The sequence below is a fragment of the Dreissena polymorpha genome, chromosome 4 (assembly GCF_020536995.1).
Source record: "Dreissena polymorpha isolate Duluth1 chromosome 4, UMN_Dpol_1.0, whole genome shotgun sequence".
In the NCBI taxonomy this organism is placed as follows: domain Eukaryota; kingdom Metazoa; phylum Mollusca; class Bivalvia; order Myida; family Dreissenidae; genus Dreissena; species Dreissena polymorpha.
The window spans coordinates 120,269,891-120,285,422 of NC_068358.1; the positions used below are offsets into that span (position 1 = coordinate 120,269,891).

Here is a 15,532-nt window from a genome sequence, read left to right on the forward strand (position 1 = left end):
GTAAGTAGGTAGGTTGGAAAGCCAAACGTTTTGTTTTTACTTTAAGCAGATACGGTCCTACGTTCTTAAGAAATCTTCAGAATATCTTTGAATTATACTAGAATACCACAAAATAAGTATGAATGGAATCAAAATTAGTGCTGGTCGGGTTCATGTGAAAATACAACTTTTATTATTTTAACCCATGTAGAGACATCAGGAATAAGTATTGCAATATCGTGGTTTGAAAGCGACTATTCCATATGTGTACATGGTCTTAGATAGTTGACCACCGATGCGACATGGAGACTGAGTACTTTCAGAGCAGATTCAGTACTAGACGCCATGTTCACCTAATGAAGGACACTGCGGCGTTCGAGATTAAACTAACGTAGTGAAATGCGATATCATTAGAATTGAATGATAAGATCTCCTCTAAAAGAATGGGAAATGAGCAGTTATTGTCCGTGCATTTGCTCAACGAATCATTAGAAGCCATAGAAAGTTGACAAGCTAATGTCCGAGATCCACTGTTAATAATACGCGTGAATCCACTCGGAACCGTAGACGGAGACAATGTAATAATGTCGTAAAGACAGATATGAAACCAACGTGAGAAAAACTGAGACAAAGACGAACACATTTGATCTGTGGTAAAGACGTATAAACATATCAGAATAATGCGTACTAGTGTAAGTATGAACGAACTATTGTGTGCGCCGATAAACAAAAGCATACACAAACATATTGATGTGTATGCCTATGGTGCTACATGTATATTCCTAAGTTGAATGCTCATAGCTAATATGCGTAAACCTAGTTTGACAAGAATTGTTAACTATTTAAATATAAACTGTCATTTTGTGTTCAAATTAAATGTACTAAAATATTTATAATGATGTAATCAAAACGCATTTTTAATAAATAATTTGCAAGGAAACCATTTGCGCAAAACACAATCCATACAAAAAACATGTGCATGCTATGACATTTGTTAACCATCTGTCGCATAGAGGATACACTCTGATCGGGCTGCCCTGACTTGAGATTATTCTGTTTTACGTCAGATGTTTTTCGATTTTCACCTGCACACATAATGTTTGCTGATATTTATTGTCGAGTTGTATTTTTATATTCTGAAGTTTACTGTGCATAAAGATAGCTTTCGGCTTTACTTTATTTGATGATTTAAAACTATCTACAAAATGCGTGAGATATGCTTGTGCATTTTAACTAATCAAATAGTAAAAATTTAGACTCCGTTTGAACTTTACAACGAATTAAATGTTACATTTTTCGCGAAATGTATATGACTTATATAAACGGTAAAACATGTACTTGAATAAATATTCATAAGCTTTAACATTGAATGCTGGATGCTGTACTAGTATATCGTAAATAAGCATTTTGTGTATACATAACAGATAAAATCTTGTTGACAGACAATAATCATTACAATAGCATACGACACATGAAATACGATAGGCTTGAATCTAGTTACTTACCCGCAAAACGAGCGAAAATCAACAAAAACAGGATATATTTCCCACAATGGTATACTCCGCTTGGTTTTAACATGATTTAATAACAACACAAAATTCATGTTAACGAAACTTTAAACTGAAACATTGTTAGCGTTGTAAGCATTTAATGTTAAATCACACCATTTTATTTCCTTTCCGGTTAAATACAATTTTACATGCTAATCATATAACACTTTTGCTCGTTCTGAACCCCGGTTCAATGCGACACACACCTGAGCATATTATCAACTGTTTACCGAAGAGCGCCGATCTGATACTGACTGACTGAGATCGTTCGGGGTTATGAGACGCTCGGTCATGCGCATCGAGATCAATATGGCTACCTGGCGGAGAATGCGACACTCACATAGGTTTGTCACGGAAATGACAACTTCGCAATCATCGACAGTCTAGCGCAGCATCCAGACTTCTTCAGCTTAAGACTGCCGTTGATTACATTCTGTTCATGTCACAATATGGCAAGTTGAGGTCCCATGGGGGTGACTTATTCTTCACGCATGTACACAAGCTTTAGAAAAATATTTTTTCTACTTGCAGTAAGCTAAACATTTTAAGAGCTTTACTGCCATGTATATATTTATTAGAAATATCCATATGTTAACTACATAAATGAATAATTGCTGTAAAAGTACGTATCCGTGCTAATGTTTTCAAAGCATTTTTATGACTTTTCTATAAATAACAGTATGCAAATCTTGTCATTTTAAAGCTTAATCTGTCATCTTGAAATAATGTGCAGTCAAATATGTACCGTCCTTTTCATAAAAAAGTAAAATTCTCCAAAGGAAAGCACCCTCTTCAAACATAATTTTGGAGGTAAAATTTCGACAAAAGCGCCGTACTTCAATAAACACCACCAAAACTTTCATATTTCAACGTAATCCCCAACGAAAGTGATCAAAATGTTGCAGATACACATAGGATACAGAGAACTACAGCAAATGTACGGTTACAAACGTTAAATTGCCCTTATACCAGAAGAGGCAATAAACTCTATAGATATTTGCGCTACGAAAGGATACACAGTGATTTTATTGTAATGTAACCTATTCCGCAGCTTCCTTCCGTCGGATGGACAGAACATCACGACAAGCGCCTGTTACATGCTTTAAATTTCAATACGGCGTGGTAGTTTGTCATGTGACACGGTTGGGATTTATATCTCTTATCATCAATTGACTAAATCCCCGATTATTTAACCGAAAACGATGCCCATAAAAACCAGATACCCGATTGTAATACGGACAGTGAGTTCAATAAAGCAACTGAAAACACGATTATACAAGATGGTTAATCTTTTCATAGAAATTGGTCTCCACAAGTAAACGTCAATTGCCATTTGGTGCGCAGTTAGCCATGTTCGTGCCCATTTATGGTCGGATTTGATATGTAGGAGAAAGTTCAAACATTTGGGGCTTTATTCAGCGGCTGTGTTGTATTTTATGCAGGTGGTTTTACAGTGCAATATTACCTTGTTTCTAAATTCGTGATGTACTTTAAGTTTTATTTAATAAATACATTTAAGCTATAATTCAAACCTGGCATTGTCAATTTTTACACGGATCAGTACCACTTAGTAAAAACTCTATAAAAGAGAAAGCTTACAGATCCACACATGATAATTTGTTTAACTCGTTTTTAAATAAGCATTTTCTGTTTAATCGCACGGTTAACTTTGAAATCTAATTATACAGTTTAAGTTTGCGTATTGTATTAAATATTTTTTCTAGTCTATTATAAATAAGCGAAATATAAAACTACTTATTGTGTGTGCTTTTTTTACTGAATGAATATTTATAAGATTCATGGGGTACCACTCTTCTGAAATGTAATACTGTATAATAATAATACTGTACTTAAGGTTGTTTATTGAAGAGTTACGAGTTCCGGCCATGTGTTAACGCCCACATCGAAGAAAAATCAAATCACAAATAAGAATAACGGCCTTTGTTAAATGATCACCTCAGCACCAGAACTACAATATAACCAAGACGGCGTTCCTATTTATTTCTCTTTTATAAACATGTAGATTGGATTTATACAAAGAGCATTTAACGATATTATTGCTTATGCAGTTATAAGAATTAGTATTGCTTATGCAGTTATAAGAGTTATAAAGGTCACGAAACGCACAGAAAAATGGCTGCTGTGTAAACGAGCCAGTATTCTTTTCTCATAATTCCATTTAATAAAGCATCGTATATGACCTGTACACCAGGAAAATTAAAAGTGTCAATCGGAAAAATCAAAACATCACGTATAAATTAACTTAATATTGCACATCATTGAAGCATTAACACCCTCGCCGCGAGATTTTGACAATTGGAAAAGAGATGACGCAGCAATCCAGCACAATAATAATGAGATTTAAGAACCAATTGTGTCAAGATTTACACTAGAATCAGCTTCGACTGTCACTCTCAACAAAGATGTCACACAGGTTTGTCAACAACTTGTGAAAGTAGCGGATGGGAGTTTACCTAACATAAGTCAATAGCGCCGTGATTTAGACACTTAGACACGTTTATATGGGTTCACGTTACATTATAGTCCAAGTATTTGTGCAGAATTGTTATTTGATTGCTCATTAAATTGAGTCTTAAGCTTTTACAATTAGTTTAAAAATGAAAACTGCTTGGTACACACTTAAGCGTTGTTCGTGATAGAAATACATGTTTGACAAATATATACGGAGTGCACTTAAATTCTTGCGGGGTACCTTGAAAGAGTCCGAGATGTTTAAACGTTTTCGTCCAAATCCTTAATCGGCGACTTTGTCTCCAGGCAAACGGGTTTTAATGCTTGTGCTTAAAGTTTCGTACCAGGTAAGCCTGTGCAGCTCACACAGTTAATAAGGTACGACACTTTCCGCAACAACTTGATTTTTTCTAAGAAAAGACTTCCTTTACACGAAAATTAGAATTAAAGCAAAAAGTGTCATTCCTGGTCAGCCTTTGCTGACTTCAAAGACTAATCCGGGACGACATATATGCATTAAGTCCGATTTTCCCACAGCGCTGCTTACATATAGTGTGTTTAGGAAAACTCTGAAACAGGACAGTGCAATTGTTAACAGAACACTTGAATGGTGGCTGTTGGAAACCGCGAAATCCGTGTAAATATTATTACAATGCGGCACTAAAAGCAAAACAATAAATGGTCATGTCCTTTTTAAGTGATTATTATGTATCTGTTGTAAATGATTATAAAAGCACACCGTTTTCTTTAAAATATACGAATGTGTATATGGACATCTCACCAGCGTTTTACAAAGATGTGTTATACATTTGTTTATATTTATCTTTTTTGTTTTCCACGACATGGACAAACACATCTTGTAAACAGAATGGTATTTTTCGAGCGAGAACGCCAACAGGGCATTCAGAACTACAGAGAATTTTTTGTCGTATTTTGAAAACAATCCTAGCAGCATTTGGAAAGTCTTATACAATCTCAATAGCTTATCTACTGAGTAAATCAGAAATTATCTCCACGTGAAGACTCGACATTTTTCAAATTATTTCTGCTTGGATCCACTAAAAACCCCGGTTTCAAGGGTGCAACAGCTATGCTTATGGGCATATATTGTCCGTGATAATAGCGAGCACTTGACTTGCGATACCCGGGCCCTTCACCATCAACTCTTCGGAACCATTATCACACAAGCTCATTATGTACCTTGTCTTGATATGAACATATTTTGCGTTCATTACGAGATGATACTTGCAGAAAGTTGTTCCCTTGTATAAACAAATACTCGCTTGTTATATACATTGATAACGTCCATATTGTCACTTTTTACACACCGGTTGGGTACGATACAATTTGCTTACAGAAAATCCTTCATATTATGCAAGTCTCTAACTAATTTTAATAAAAATTGCAACAAGCAAATTCGCATAAATTTAATAAACAAAATATACGAAGAATCAACAAATAATTCACTATTTAAATAGCTATTATCCAAATTTGATAATATATTTAAGCTTATCTGTAAACTTTGTACATTTTTATGTTCTAATATGTATGAATGTATTGTTTTAGTTTGTTAGTATATATTTTTTTAAATGTATTATGTAGTAAACACGGAACTAAATGAATTAAGTCAAAATGAACTTAATTATTCTTGCCGTTGCATTTAAATTCAAAATACGAATAGATGAATACGTTATTTGAAAACGTATTGCTCGTACTTAAGAATTTTGCGATGTCATTAGAACAAACACACTCAAAAACTCATCTTCCAATCGATCTTCACATTGTTTACACATCAGAACGTCACGGAGCTATGTGTTTTTCAGTTGAACAAGTTTTGTCCGAATAAATAAGAAATCTTTAAAGGGACCTTTTCACGTTTTGACACAAAATTGTTTCAGATTCGCAAATTTTCGTTGAAGTTATGATATTTGTGAGGAAACAGTAATACTGAACATTTACGATGCTCTAAAATACCCATTATATCAAAGATCTATAAATAGATCTTTGATTATATGCATCTTTTGACGATTTCAAACCTGAAAATTATAAAGCGTTGCAATGCGAAACGATTGAAGAATTTGGAGAGCTTGTTGTTGTCGTTATATTTTGAGAAACTACGAGGATTGCTTATATAAAGTATAAAATACAATAGATCTGCAAGGTAACAAATGTTATGGAATTTATAGACGTATTTGTTGAGACAATTAAGTCAAGACAAGAAATTGCGCGATCCAAACATGAAAGCTATTAGTTTGAAACCTTATAATTATCTTTAACTAGTGAATTTTATATCCAATTAGGTTAATTTTCTAGAAATGTAGTAAAAAGTAGACAAAAAACATAAACATGTAAGATACCGGTACTTATCAAGTATTTCCGGGAAATACGGATAGTTAGATTTATTCTTTTCATACAACAACAATGTCAATGTCAAATTTCACCAAACGCTTCTATAAATAATGAAATTTCATTGGAAAATACCATTGTTTTTACAAATGAGGGCCTCTTTTGACAAATTGCGCAAGTGCTTATTACAAACTGTCAGTGACGTGTAAATATTATTTTGAGGAAGACGATTATCGCGTTGCAAATCAAAGCCTATTTTTGTTCTTTGATCGAAATTAAAACGCGTGTCATAATCGAATCATATTGCCCCGATATGTTACGACAACAATCTCAATAGATGAATGCATTCAGTGACTTATCCACCGCCGAGCGTATACAGTTATGAACTGTTATCTTGATATACTCATTACTGGACAGGGTTTTTTTACCTTATATAACAGACGCCGAATATCGGCGTCTTCCCCCACCAAACTAGGCTGGTTTTTTCCCCTTTCAGAACCAAAAATTCCCCCTTAATTTTTTTTTTTTTTTTTTAAAGAAAGATGTGTCTCATGATTATAATATCTCAAATCTATTTCAAATTAATCTTGCAAAACGTAATAAATTATGAAAAAAACAATGAATATAGTGCAAACATGTACAAATGTATTGTAATAATGAGAGAGTAAGTAAACAAATCCCCCAAAAAGAGGAACGCCGCGAAAATTCCCACGCGCCCATTTTTTCGCCAAAGTGGAAAATCCCGCGTAAAATTTCCCCCACATAAGGGCTAAAGGCCCCTTCCCCCACAACCCAAAAAAAACCCTGCTGGATAAATGAGAAAACATATATCAGCCAATATCATTTAAAACATAACTTTGATGAATGCCTATTTTAAGTATAGATATATCTCTAGTCAGCAGAACACCATTACAATTTTAAATTCGGATTCGAATACATAGAAAACATATATATATTGTTAAGCATGAACACAATAGAATGACATAATTGTTAAAAAGTAAAACGTAAAAGTAAAATGTAAAGTTTTAATAATAGTCTAAAGTCTTTTATATATTTTTTCTGAAATAAAATTAGGAACAGTATATGCAACATTAATATTGTGCGAAAGGTTTCTGCTCAGAGTAAATGTATCCAACTGTTCGTACTGATGCAAATAATGTTCAGCCGTAAGCACATATATTGACAATTGTGTATACATTTCAAACATGCATTTTAGAGAACTACGTTTTGTTTGATGAACACAAGCACCACATTGAACGGTAGCACCTCACGGAATAGAACACTGTAAATTTTATTACAGCTGGAAACGCAATGCAAAATTGTCATTTAACCGTCAAATAAAATGCAGCATACAATACTTCATTTGCATGCCTTACGTCTTAAATTTCAGGACTGTATATTGCATTCTTCCATACCGACCCCCAGAGTTTCAAGTTGCACCGTCAAAAAGGATCACCTATCACTATATCGCTTTCTCGAGCAGGACTTATCAAATACCTCTACACATCTTTTGTGTGTAACTACTACTAATAAGTAATTACAAAAAGAATTACATGTACTTGCTGAAACTGCCCGTACCGTCATACGGATAAAACAGCACGCACATTTAGGCTATCACATAAAATGCAAGAATGAAAATATGACGACGTGTTTTGCATAGTGTCTAGCCAATCTCATTGCATAGTGTATAGCCAATCTCATTGCAAAGTGTCTAGCCAATCTCATTGCATAGTGTCTATCCAATCTCATTGCATAGTGTCTAGCCAATCTCATAGCATAGTGTCTAGCCAATCTCATTGCATAGTGTCTAGCCAATCTCATTGCATAGTGTCTGGCCAATCTCATTGCATGGTGTCTGGCCAATCTCATTGCATTGTGTCTAGCCAATCTCATTAATAGACAGTCTGATCAAGAGCTACCCTGTCCGCTTAAAAGTAACGTAAGGTTTTGTGGTCTCGTTAGCGGACGTTTTTTCTTTGGTTTCTATAAAATAAAAACAACACTGCCCATGCATAATTAGATAACCTAATGCAATTTCATTTTGATAATGTATTACATACTAAAAATTAATATTTATTTAAATGTACGTGAACGCAAACATTTGTAAAGCTTAATACATGTACTACATTGCCACAATAACACTCAACGTGCGATTTATAGTTCTCAATATCAATGAAGCATTCACATTTGAAAGTGTTATGGCAGAAGTTCAGTCTCGTTCAACACTTACATGAAAGGGCTCCTGTTTGATATTCATCAATACGTGTAACCCCATTAACGTATTTTCCATTTTTTAAATGTTCTCATGCGGAAACAGCTGCGTCGTGACGGATACAGATTAGCAAAACAACTGCCAAGTTGCAAGAATACTCCTTTTAACCGGTGAGGACAAATTTAAATGTACATTGTAAGTTGGTGAATCACGCACCCGACTGTAATTAATAATTTTACGACCATAGGTTGTGTTCAGGACGAAAGGGATGTGCTAATAACAATCAGCGTTGAGGCAACACTTTGTTAGACCAATTAACCTGACTGTATTACATAAAGTAACTATATTGGCACGTAATGGTGCATCTTTCCGACAAGACGAACCATTACGACATAAGACAGCCATGGCTTCCATGCTAGGGAAAAATGCAAATGTTATTCCTGTAAAACACTTCAATACAATTTACTATGCCATCCATGTGCGGACAGCGCTTAATATACTACGTGTTAAAACAAACATCGAGGTTAAAGACTATATTATCAAATTATGTGTCATTGTGTTCGAAAAACGTTTTTGTCAATGTACGTCGTTGTACCAATCGTGCTATCAGGTTATATTTCTATCTGCAATGCAACTATGCAACTATCCATTTCTCAAGTAATATTATGAGTCCCTAAGAATGCAGAACCGACGTGCTGAAAGCCGAACTCAGAACATTATTTAGGCACATTGTGTCTTGTTGAATTTTCAAACCCCTGAAAATTGCTTAATAAACAAAAACAAGCCTGATGAATGATTATTTTATTGTTTTATTTTATTATTTCCAACATGCAATGCAAATAATTAATACTATCATTTGTATATGCATGTAGCCGAAAAAAGAATTTCCTTGGCTTCCTTCTTACAGTCCCCACAGCTTACTCTGAGAGCACATGTGTCAAGATTAATGCATTCATTAAAGCGGACTATACACACTGACTTTCCATCATGTACGATTTATGGTATTTTCTCGGTATGTTAAAATTAATCCATGTCCACTGGCACTTGTCAATGCAATTCTTGGTTTAAGGCCAAACAAAATATTTTGTTTGTTTCCAATTAAACTTAATGCAGATAATGTCAATTTGTCGTAAGAAGTTTTCAAAATCTCCTTGAATATAAAACTAGAATACAACAACATAATTATAATGGGTACCAAGCATACGGTTGGTCGGTTTCGTGCAAACATAAATCTTTTAGACCTCGGTAGAGACACATGTAATGAGTGCTACCGTATTGCAACAGTATCGTGGTCTGAAATCGATGATACTATAATTGGACATTGAATGAGATTCATGTCCACCAATAAAACCTGGGCATTGAGCACTTTTTTTAGCAGACTTAGTCCTCGACGACATGATCAACTAATGAAGAACGCTGCTGCGATCGGGTAAAATCCATGTCTTGAAATCACCATTATAACAATATGGTAAAATGTGATATCATTAGAATGGATGATATTGTTTCTTCTCAGAGAATCGGAAATGAGCAGTTTTATTCCGTGCATTTTCTCCACGATTCATTAGAAATTTTAGCAATTGACATCGGAAAAGAGAATGTTTAACATTCACCGTTAATAATAACCGCGAAACCATTCGAAACCGTAGATGGCGACAATGTGATAATGTCGTAAAGACAGATAAGACACCAACATGACTATTAAAATGATAGCAATTATTAGAAATGAAACAAGTTAGCTGGAATCAATGCTTCAAAACGGTTAATGTAAATCGCGGTGTGTTAAAGCGTTTTAACGACAGGGTTCTCCAATACTTAGTCCGGAAAAAAGAATTAATAAAATAATAATGATACTACAAAATATAAAGATAATAATTAGAACACGCGATTTTTGTATGGGTCAATTCATTTTAACATATACAGTAATAACTCAATACGAACACATGTGCATGGTTGTAAAGACATAGCAAATATCCCAATAGTGCGTATTAATGTTAGTACGAAAGAAAAATTATTTGCGCAAAAAAGAAGCACATACGGATTTATGTGTATGTTTATGTTGCTTTATTCCTAAGATGCAAATTAAATGTACACGATTGAATGTTTACATATTTGGAAGAAAACAATTAGTCGTTTACATTCGTAAAATGTGTACATCGAATTTAACGTATATTGAAGTTATTAAGTCTATTGACACAAGAACTACATACAGTTGCTTTGGCAGTTTCAGTTTACAGTACGACTGGAGTTTAACGTTGGTATCAACTGCGACACTATTCGATAACTAGGGATTTATTCGTTGCATGCAGATTTCGTTGCTGGATCTCCAGTGAATGTCAGAGCAATGCCAACTGGTGAATGTCTTTATCGATTTGGGTTTCCCACTATGTTATACAATTTCATAACACGTGCATAATTTTCTAAATTACAGGTTGGTGATTACATAAACTCGCTAATTGAATTAACAGTTGACGTAGGTGAAGGGTAAATACGGATGCAAATGTCAGTGCCTCCAATTCGGTGTGATGTTTTAGAAAATAGCACTAACCCGTACTTGCCTAATGTCAATCTATTATTATATATGCTCATAGCTACATAACGTTTACCTAACTTGACAAAAATGGTTTTATATTAAAATATTTACTTAAAATGTTAGTGTTCAAATAAAAAACATCAAATATTGATTTACTAGTAGATGTTATCAAAACGCATTTTTAAATATATAATGCGCAAGAAAAACATTTGCGCAAAAAACATACAAAAATACATTTGCATGCGATGTCATTTGTTCACCATCTGTGGCATGCAGGATACACTCTGATCGGACTTTCATGACTTGAGATAAGCATTTTTACGTCATATGTTTTTCAATTGTGCACATGCACACATAATGTTTGCAGATATTTATTGTCGAGCCGTTTGTTTATAATTTGAAATTAACTGTGCATAAAGATAGGTTTTGACTTTACTATATTGAATGATTCGAAGTATATAAGCACAATGAGTTAGATACTATTGTGCATTAAAACAAATAAAATAGTAACATTTTAGACTTTGTAGGCTTACCAACGGATTAAATGTTACAATTTTCGCCCAAATGTATATTAAGTTTAAAAATGGTAGAACATCAACTTAAATCAGCATAAATATTCATAAGCTTGAACAAAAGCTTGAATCGAGTTACTTACCCGCAAAACGAGCGAACATCAACAAAAACAGGATATATTTCCCACAAAGGTATACTCCGCTTGGTTTAAACATGATTTAAAAAGAACATAATATTCATTTTTACGAAGCTATAGACAGAGACATATTTAACGTTGCCTCCATTTAATGTTAAATCACATCACTTTATTTCCTCTCCGACTGGGACACATGATAATCATATAACACTTTGCTCGTTCTCAACACACCGGTTCAATAAGACACGCACCTAAGCGGATTGTCAACTGTTTACCGAAGAGCGTCGATCTGATACTGACTGACTGAAATCGTTCGGGGTTATGAGACGCTCAGTCATGCGCATCGAGATCAATATGGCTACCTGGCGGAGCATGCGACACTCACAAAGATTAGGCACGGAAATGTCTACTCCACAACAATCGAAAGTCCAACGAAATCTACAGACGTTTTTTCAGCTTGCGACTGCAGTTGATTACATTATATGTATTAATGTCACGATATTGCGGGTTCAAGTCCCACGAGGTTGATTTATTCTTCACACATGCACACAAATGCGTTCGGAGTATAAAATTCTATCTACTTGGAGTATGCTTGGCATTTGCGAGAGCTCGAAAGAACTTGTTTTTATTTGGAAATGTCTATATGTGTACTTAAGCGTACATTCGACACTGTCGTCAAGTTGTAATGAGAAACGTGTGTTGGTTCGACTACTATGTACTTGATGCTCATATATACATTATGCAACATATACTTTGAGGCCTTTAACGCATACAGCGTAGCGATCACTGACTTAAGGCAAATAAAATATCAAGATAAAACTATACACTTGCCAAACTAAGCAACGGACAAATCATCAATGATGATATTTTGCGTTTTGTAAGAAACTCGAACTAGAAAAGTAATTCAAACAATAAACCAGAAATGAAGCTTAAGACAGGTTGTTTAAGTACGTAAATGTACGTGTTTTTCTTAAGTGTAAGGCTTCCAATATGCATAAACTAATGTAATACGGTAATGATCAAATACCGTATTAGTCTCGATAGAAATTATACTATTGATGGAAGGCCATAATCTGTTAAAGATGGTAGTTTACGGATCTTACTTTCTAGTAAATGTACATTTAGATATGTATAATATACTATGACCATACACATTAGTGCAATTTCACAAACCAAAAATATGCGAATCACCTGCAATGCCGATAATGATATATTGTTTCGTGGACGAATGTATTCAAAAATAATTAAGTGTTTTCGTAAAAAGTTGTAATTTAGGAGCATCAAGCTTAAATTGTATTTTCATGTAGCATACCAAAAATCGAGATAGGAAATGTCGTCATACGTACGATAGGATGGATTTAATGAGGCAAAACAACGGGTTGGCCTAATTTGTATTAAATTTTGTTTAAAATCCCATAAACACCCAAAATCAATGAATATTTCGTATAATATTTCGAAAAAAAGTTACACATAAATACGTCGTTCTTCTGACGCTGCTGTAAGCTAGTCTCGCGTTCACTCGTAAATGTTCGGATATCGGCACGGGAAATTCACATAGAATGTATTGTCGTAAAAAATACCGAGCATTTTGTATCTCGTTAAATATATGTTACCATACCACATCTTGGTCTGAAAATGTTTCTATTGCTACTTATTTTGAACACTGATTTTTTATGGGTTGACATTATTTGACGTGATAGTTTGCGAAGTATGCGTTGATTTTGAGTATTTATATGACTTTAACCCATTTATGCCTAGTTGACTCTCCCATCCTTCTAAATTGGATCAATTTATTTCCAAAATTAGGGATGTCAAGTATATTTATTTCTATATTAAGAATATTTCATAAAAAAATCCTTTTCAGCAAACAGCGCAGACCCAGATGAGACGCCGCACATTATGCGGCGTCTCATCTGGGTCTACGCTGTTTGCAATGTCCTTTTTTCAGGACGCTAGGCATAAATGGGTTAATAATACACAAGTAATACCTCACTTCGATTATGTAATGTTTAAAGATATAAATCTACGAAATCTCTTCGCAATATATCTTTTTAAAATATAAACTTTTGCGGATATGATCGAATGTACCAAAACTGATCGAAACGCAGAATAACAGTTAAGGGTAGGCATCAGCACTTATTGTCGGCTTGGTCAGTGAAAACCAACAACTTGTTTAGGCCTATGACAATGATTGTCCTTCTTCGCCAAATTTCAATACTTCGCCAAGATATGCACATCTGAGTTAGTGCAATTTAATTATTTCCGTTATCGGCAATAATGAAGGGCGGGCAAAAACAAAGTACATTTATTCGATTTCGGGATTCATGAATATTATTTTTGAAATCATAATTATTTGGATAACGATCCCGACCACATAGCTCAAATGTGCTACCTCAAATTTGATGCCAATTATACCACAACTTTTTAATTAAAAGATCGTGTAACCTTGTACTGGCTTTTCTGCATTTTTACACTCCTCTGAAAACATTAAAGTTCAGATTATAGTTTGTCAATGAAAAGCGGTGTCATATACAGCCTATCATGCAGTGTATTATGGAGCGAAGTAACTTGATTCCAAATTTCAAATGTATAGTACCTTTAAAAGTAAGTGTCCTTACAAAAAAATATGAGACGTATAAAGACAGTGTATATATACAGACAAAGCATCCAAATATAGCATACACATACATGTAAATGTGATAGATAGATAGAGCAGCGCTGTCTTGAATTGAATGTTTTGCTACCAATGAATACGATTCGCACGTATATCATTTATTTCAACATCAATCTGATCGATTTTCCAGTGTTTCAGTTTTACTTAGCCATTAACTCTACCCGGTTAGGTATTCCTCAGGGTTCCTTCATGCAAATGCTGACCCGATCATATTAAGTCTCATATTTCCAATTGATACGTTTCAATAACCGGAGAGGATCAATCTGCAATCTTTTGTAGTTTGTATATGATTATTATTATCATTTAATTCCTTGTCTGGAATGTACATTGCTTATTCTGAGTGACATTATAATCAATTAATGAATTTGCTTCAAATGGTAACAGATTCTTCGTAAAAAAACACTTTTGAAAAATCTTTGCAATACAGTCAGTATCTGAACTAGTATTGCCTGTTGAACAAATAGAAATGTTCAAAAGAAAACAATGTGTACATGTTAAACAGCGCTACATTATGTATGAAATAGCATTTGCAGATCTATTATTTGTCACTCACTCCTAACTAGATGTGTTTCTTATAATACCATAAATGTTGAACCTCAACTAGCTTTTTGTTTAAGCACTAGTTGCGTAAAAGATAAATAAACATAGTGTGCCATTCTACGCCATTATTTTCAACCGGTTAACCTCTTGCATCCCTATTTTATACCATTGAGACAGTGACAAGCGTGTAAAATCAATTTGACTGATTGAGTTATTAACCCAAGAAGCCAACATTTGATTCCCCCACTGTGTTATCCGGTTACTAATAAAGATGGGTATATACAATTTTAAATAATGTAACACAGCAACTCATATCGACTGTTAACATAAAACTTAGTTCCTGTTGTGACAAATGAGAAACAAAAATATGCTATGTTCTTGAATAGAATTCAGAGAATCATAAAATATCGATTCGTCAAAAAGTGGTCAGCTCTTAATATTAGAACCCTTATTAAGGGACTTATGATCTATTTAGCCAAACTTAGCATCATATATACATTACATATTTAAAATGGCACCCAGTATTCATTCAAGAATAGACTTTTCACGATAAAGAAGTTTTGTTATGTTTTATTGCATC

The 15,532-nt window shown here is 34.1% G+C and overlaps 1 protein-coding gene across 2 annotated transcripts in view; it reads right to left on the bottom strand.

Annotated features, from left to right (window-relative positions):
* The window catches only part of LOC127879910 (uncharacterized), a 44,535-nt gene extending 32,503 nt beyond the window's left edge, over positions 1-12,032 (bottom strand). Inside the window, exon 1 of one of the 2 annotated variants that reach the window (XM_052427019.1) lies at positions 11,745-12,032. In XM_052427019.1, the coding sequence (XP_052282979.1) occupies positions 11,745-11,817 (73 nt within the window). In that variant the 5' untranslated portion in view covers positions 11,818-12,032. Of the gene's footprint in view, positions 1-1,484; positions 1,766-11,744 lie in introns of those variants that run through there. The other variant, XM_052427018.1, reaches the window with a different exon arrangement.
* Positions 12,033-15,532: the final 3,500 nt, after the last annotated feature.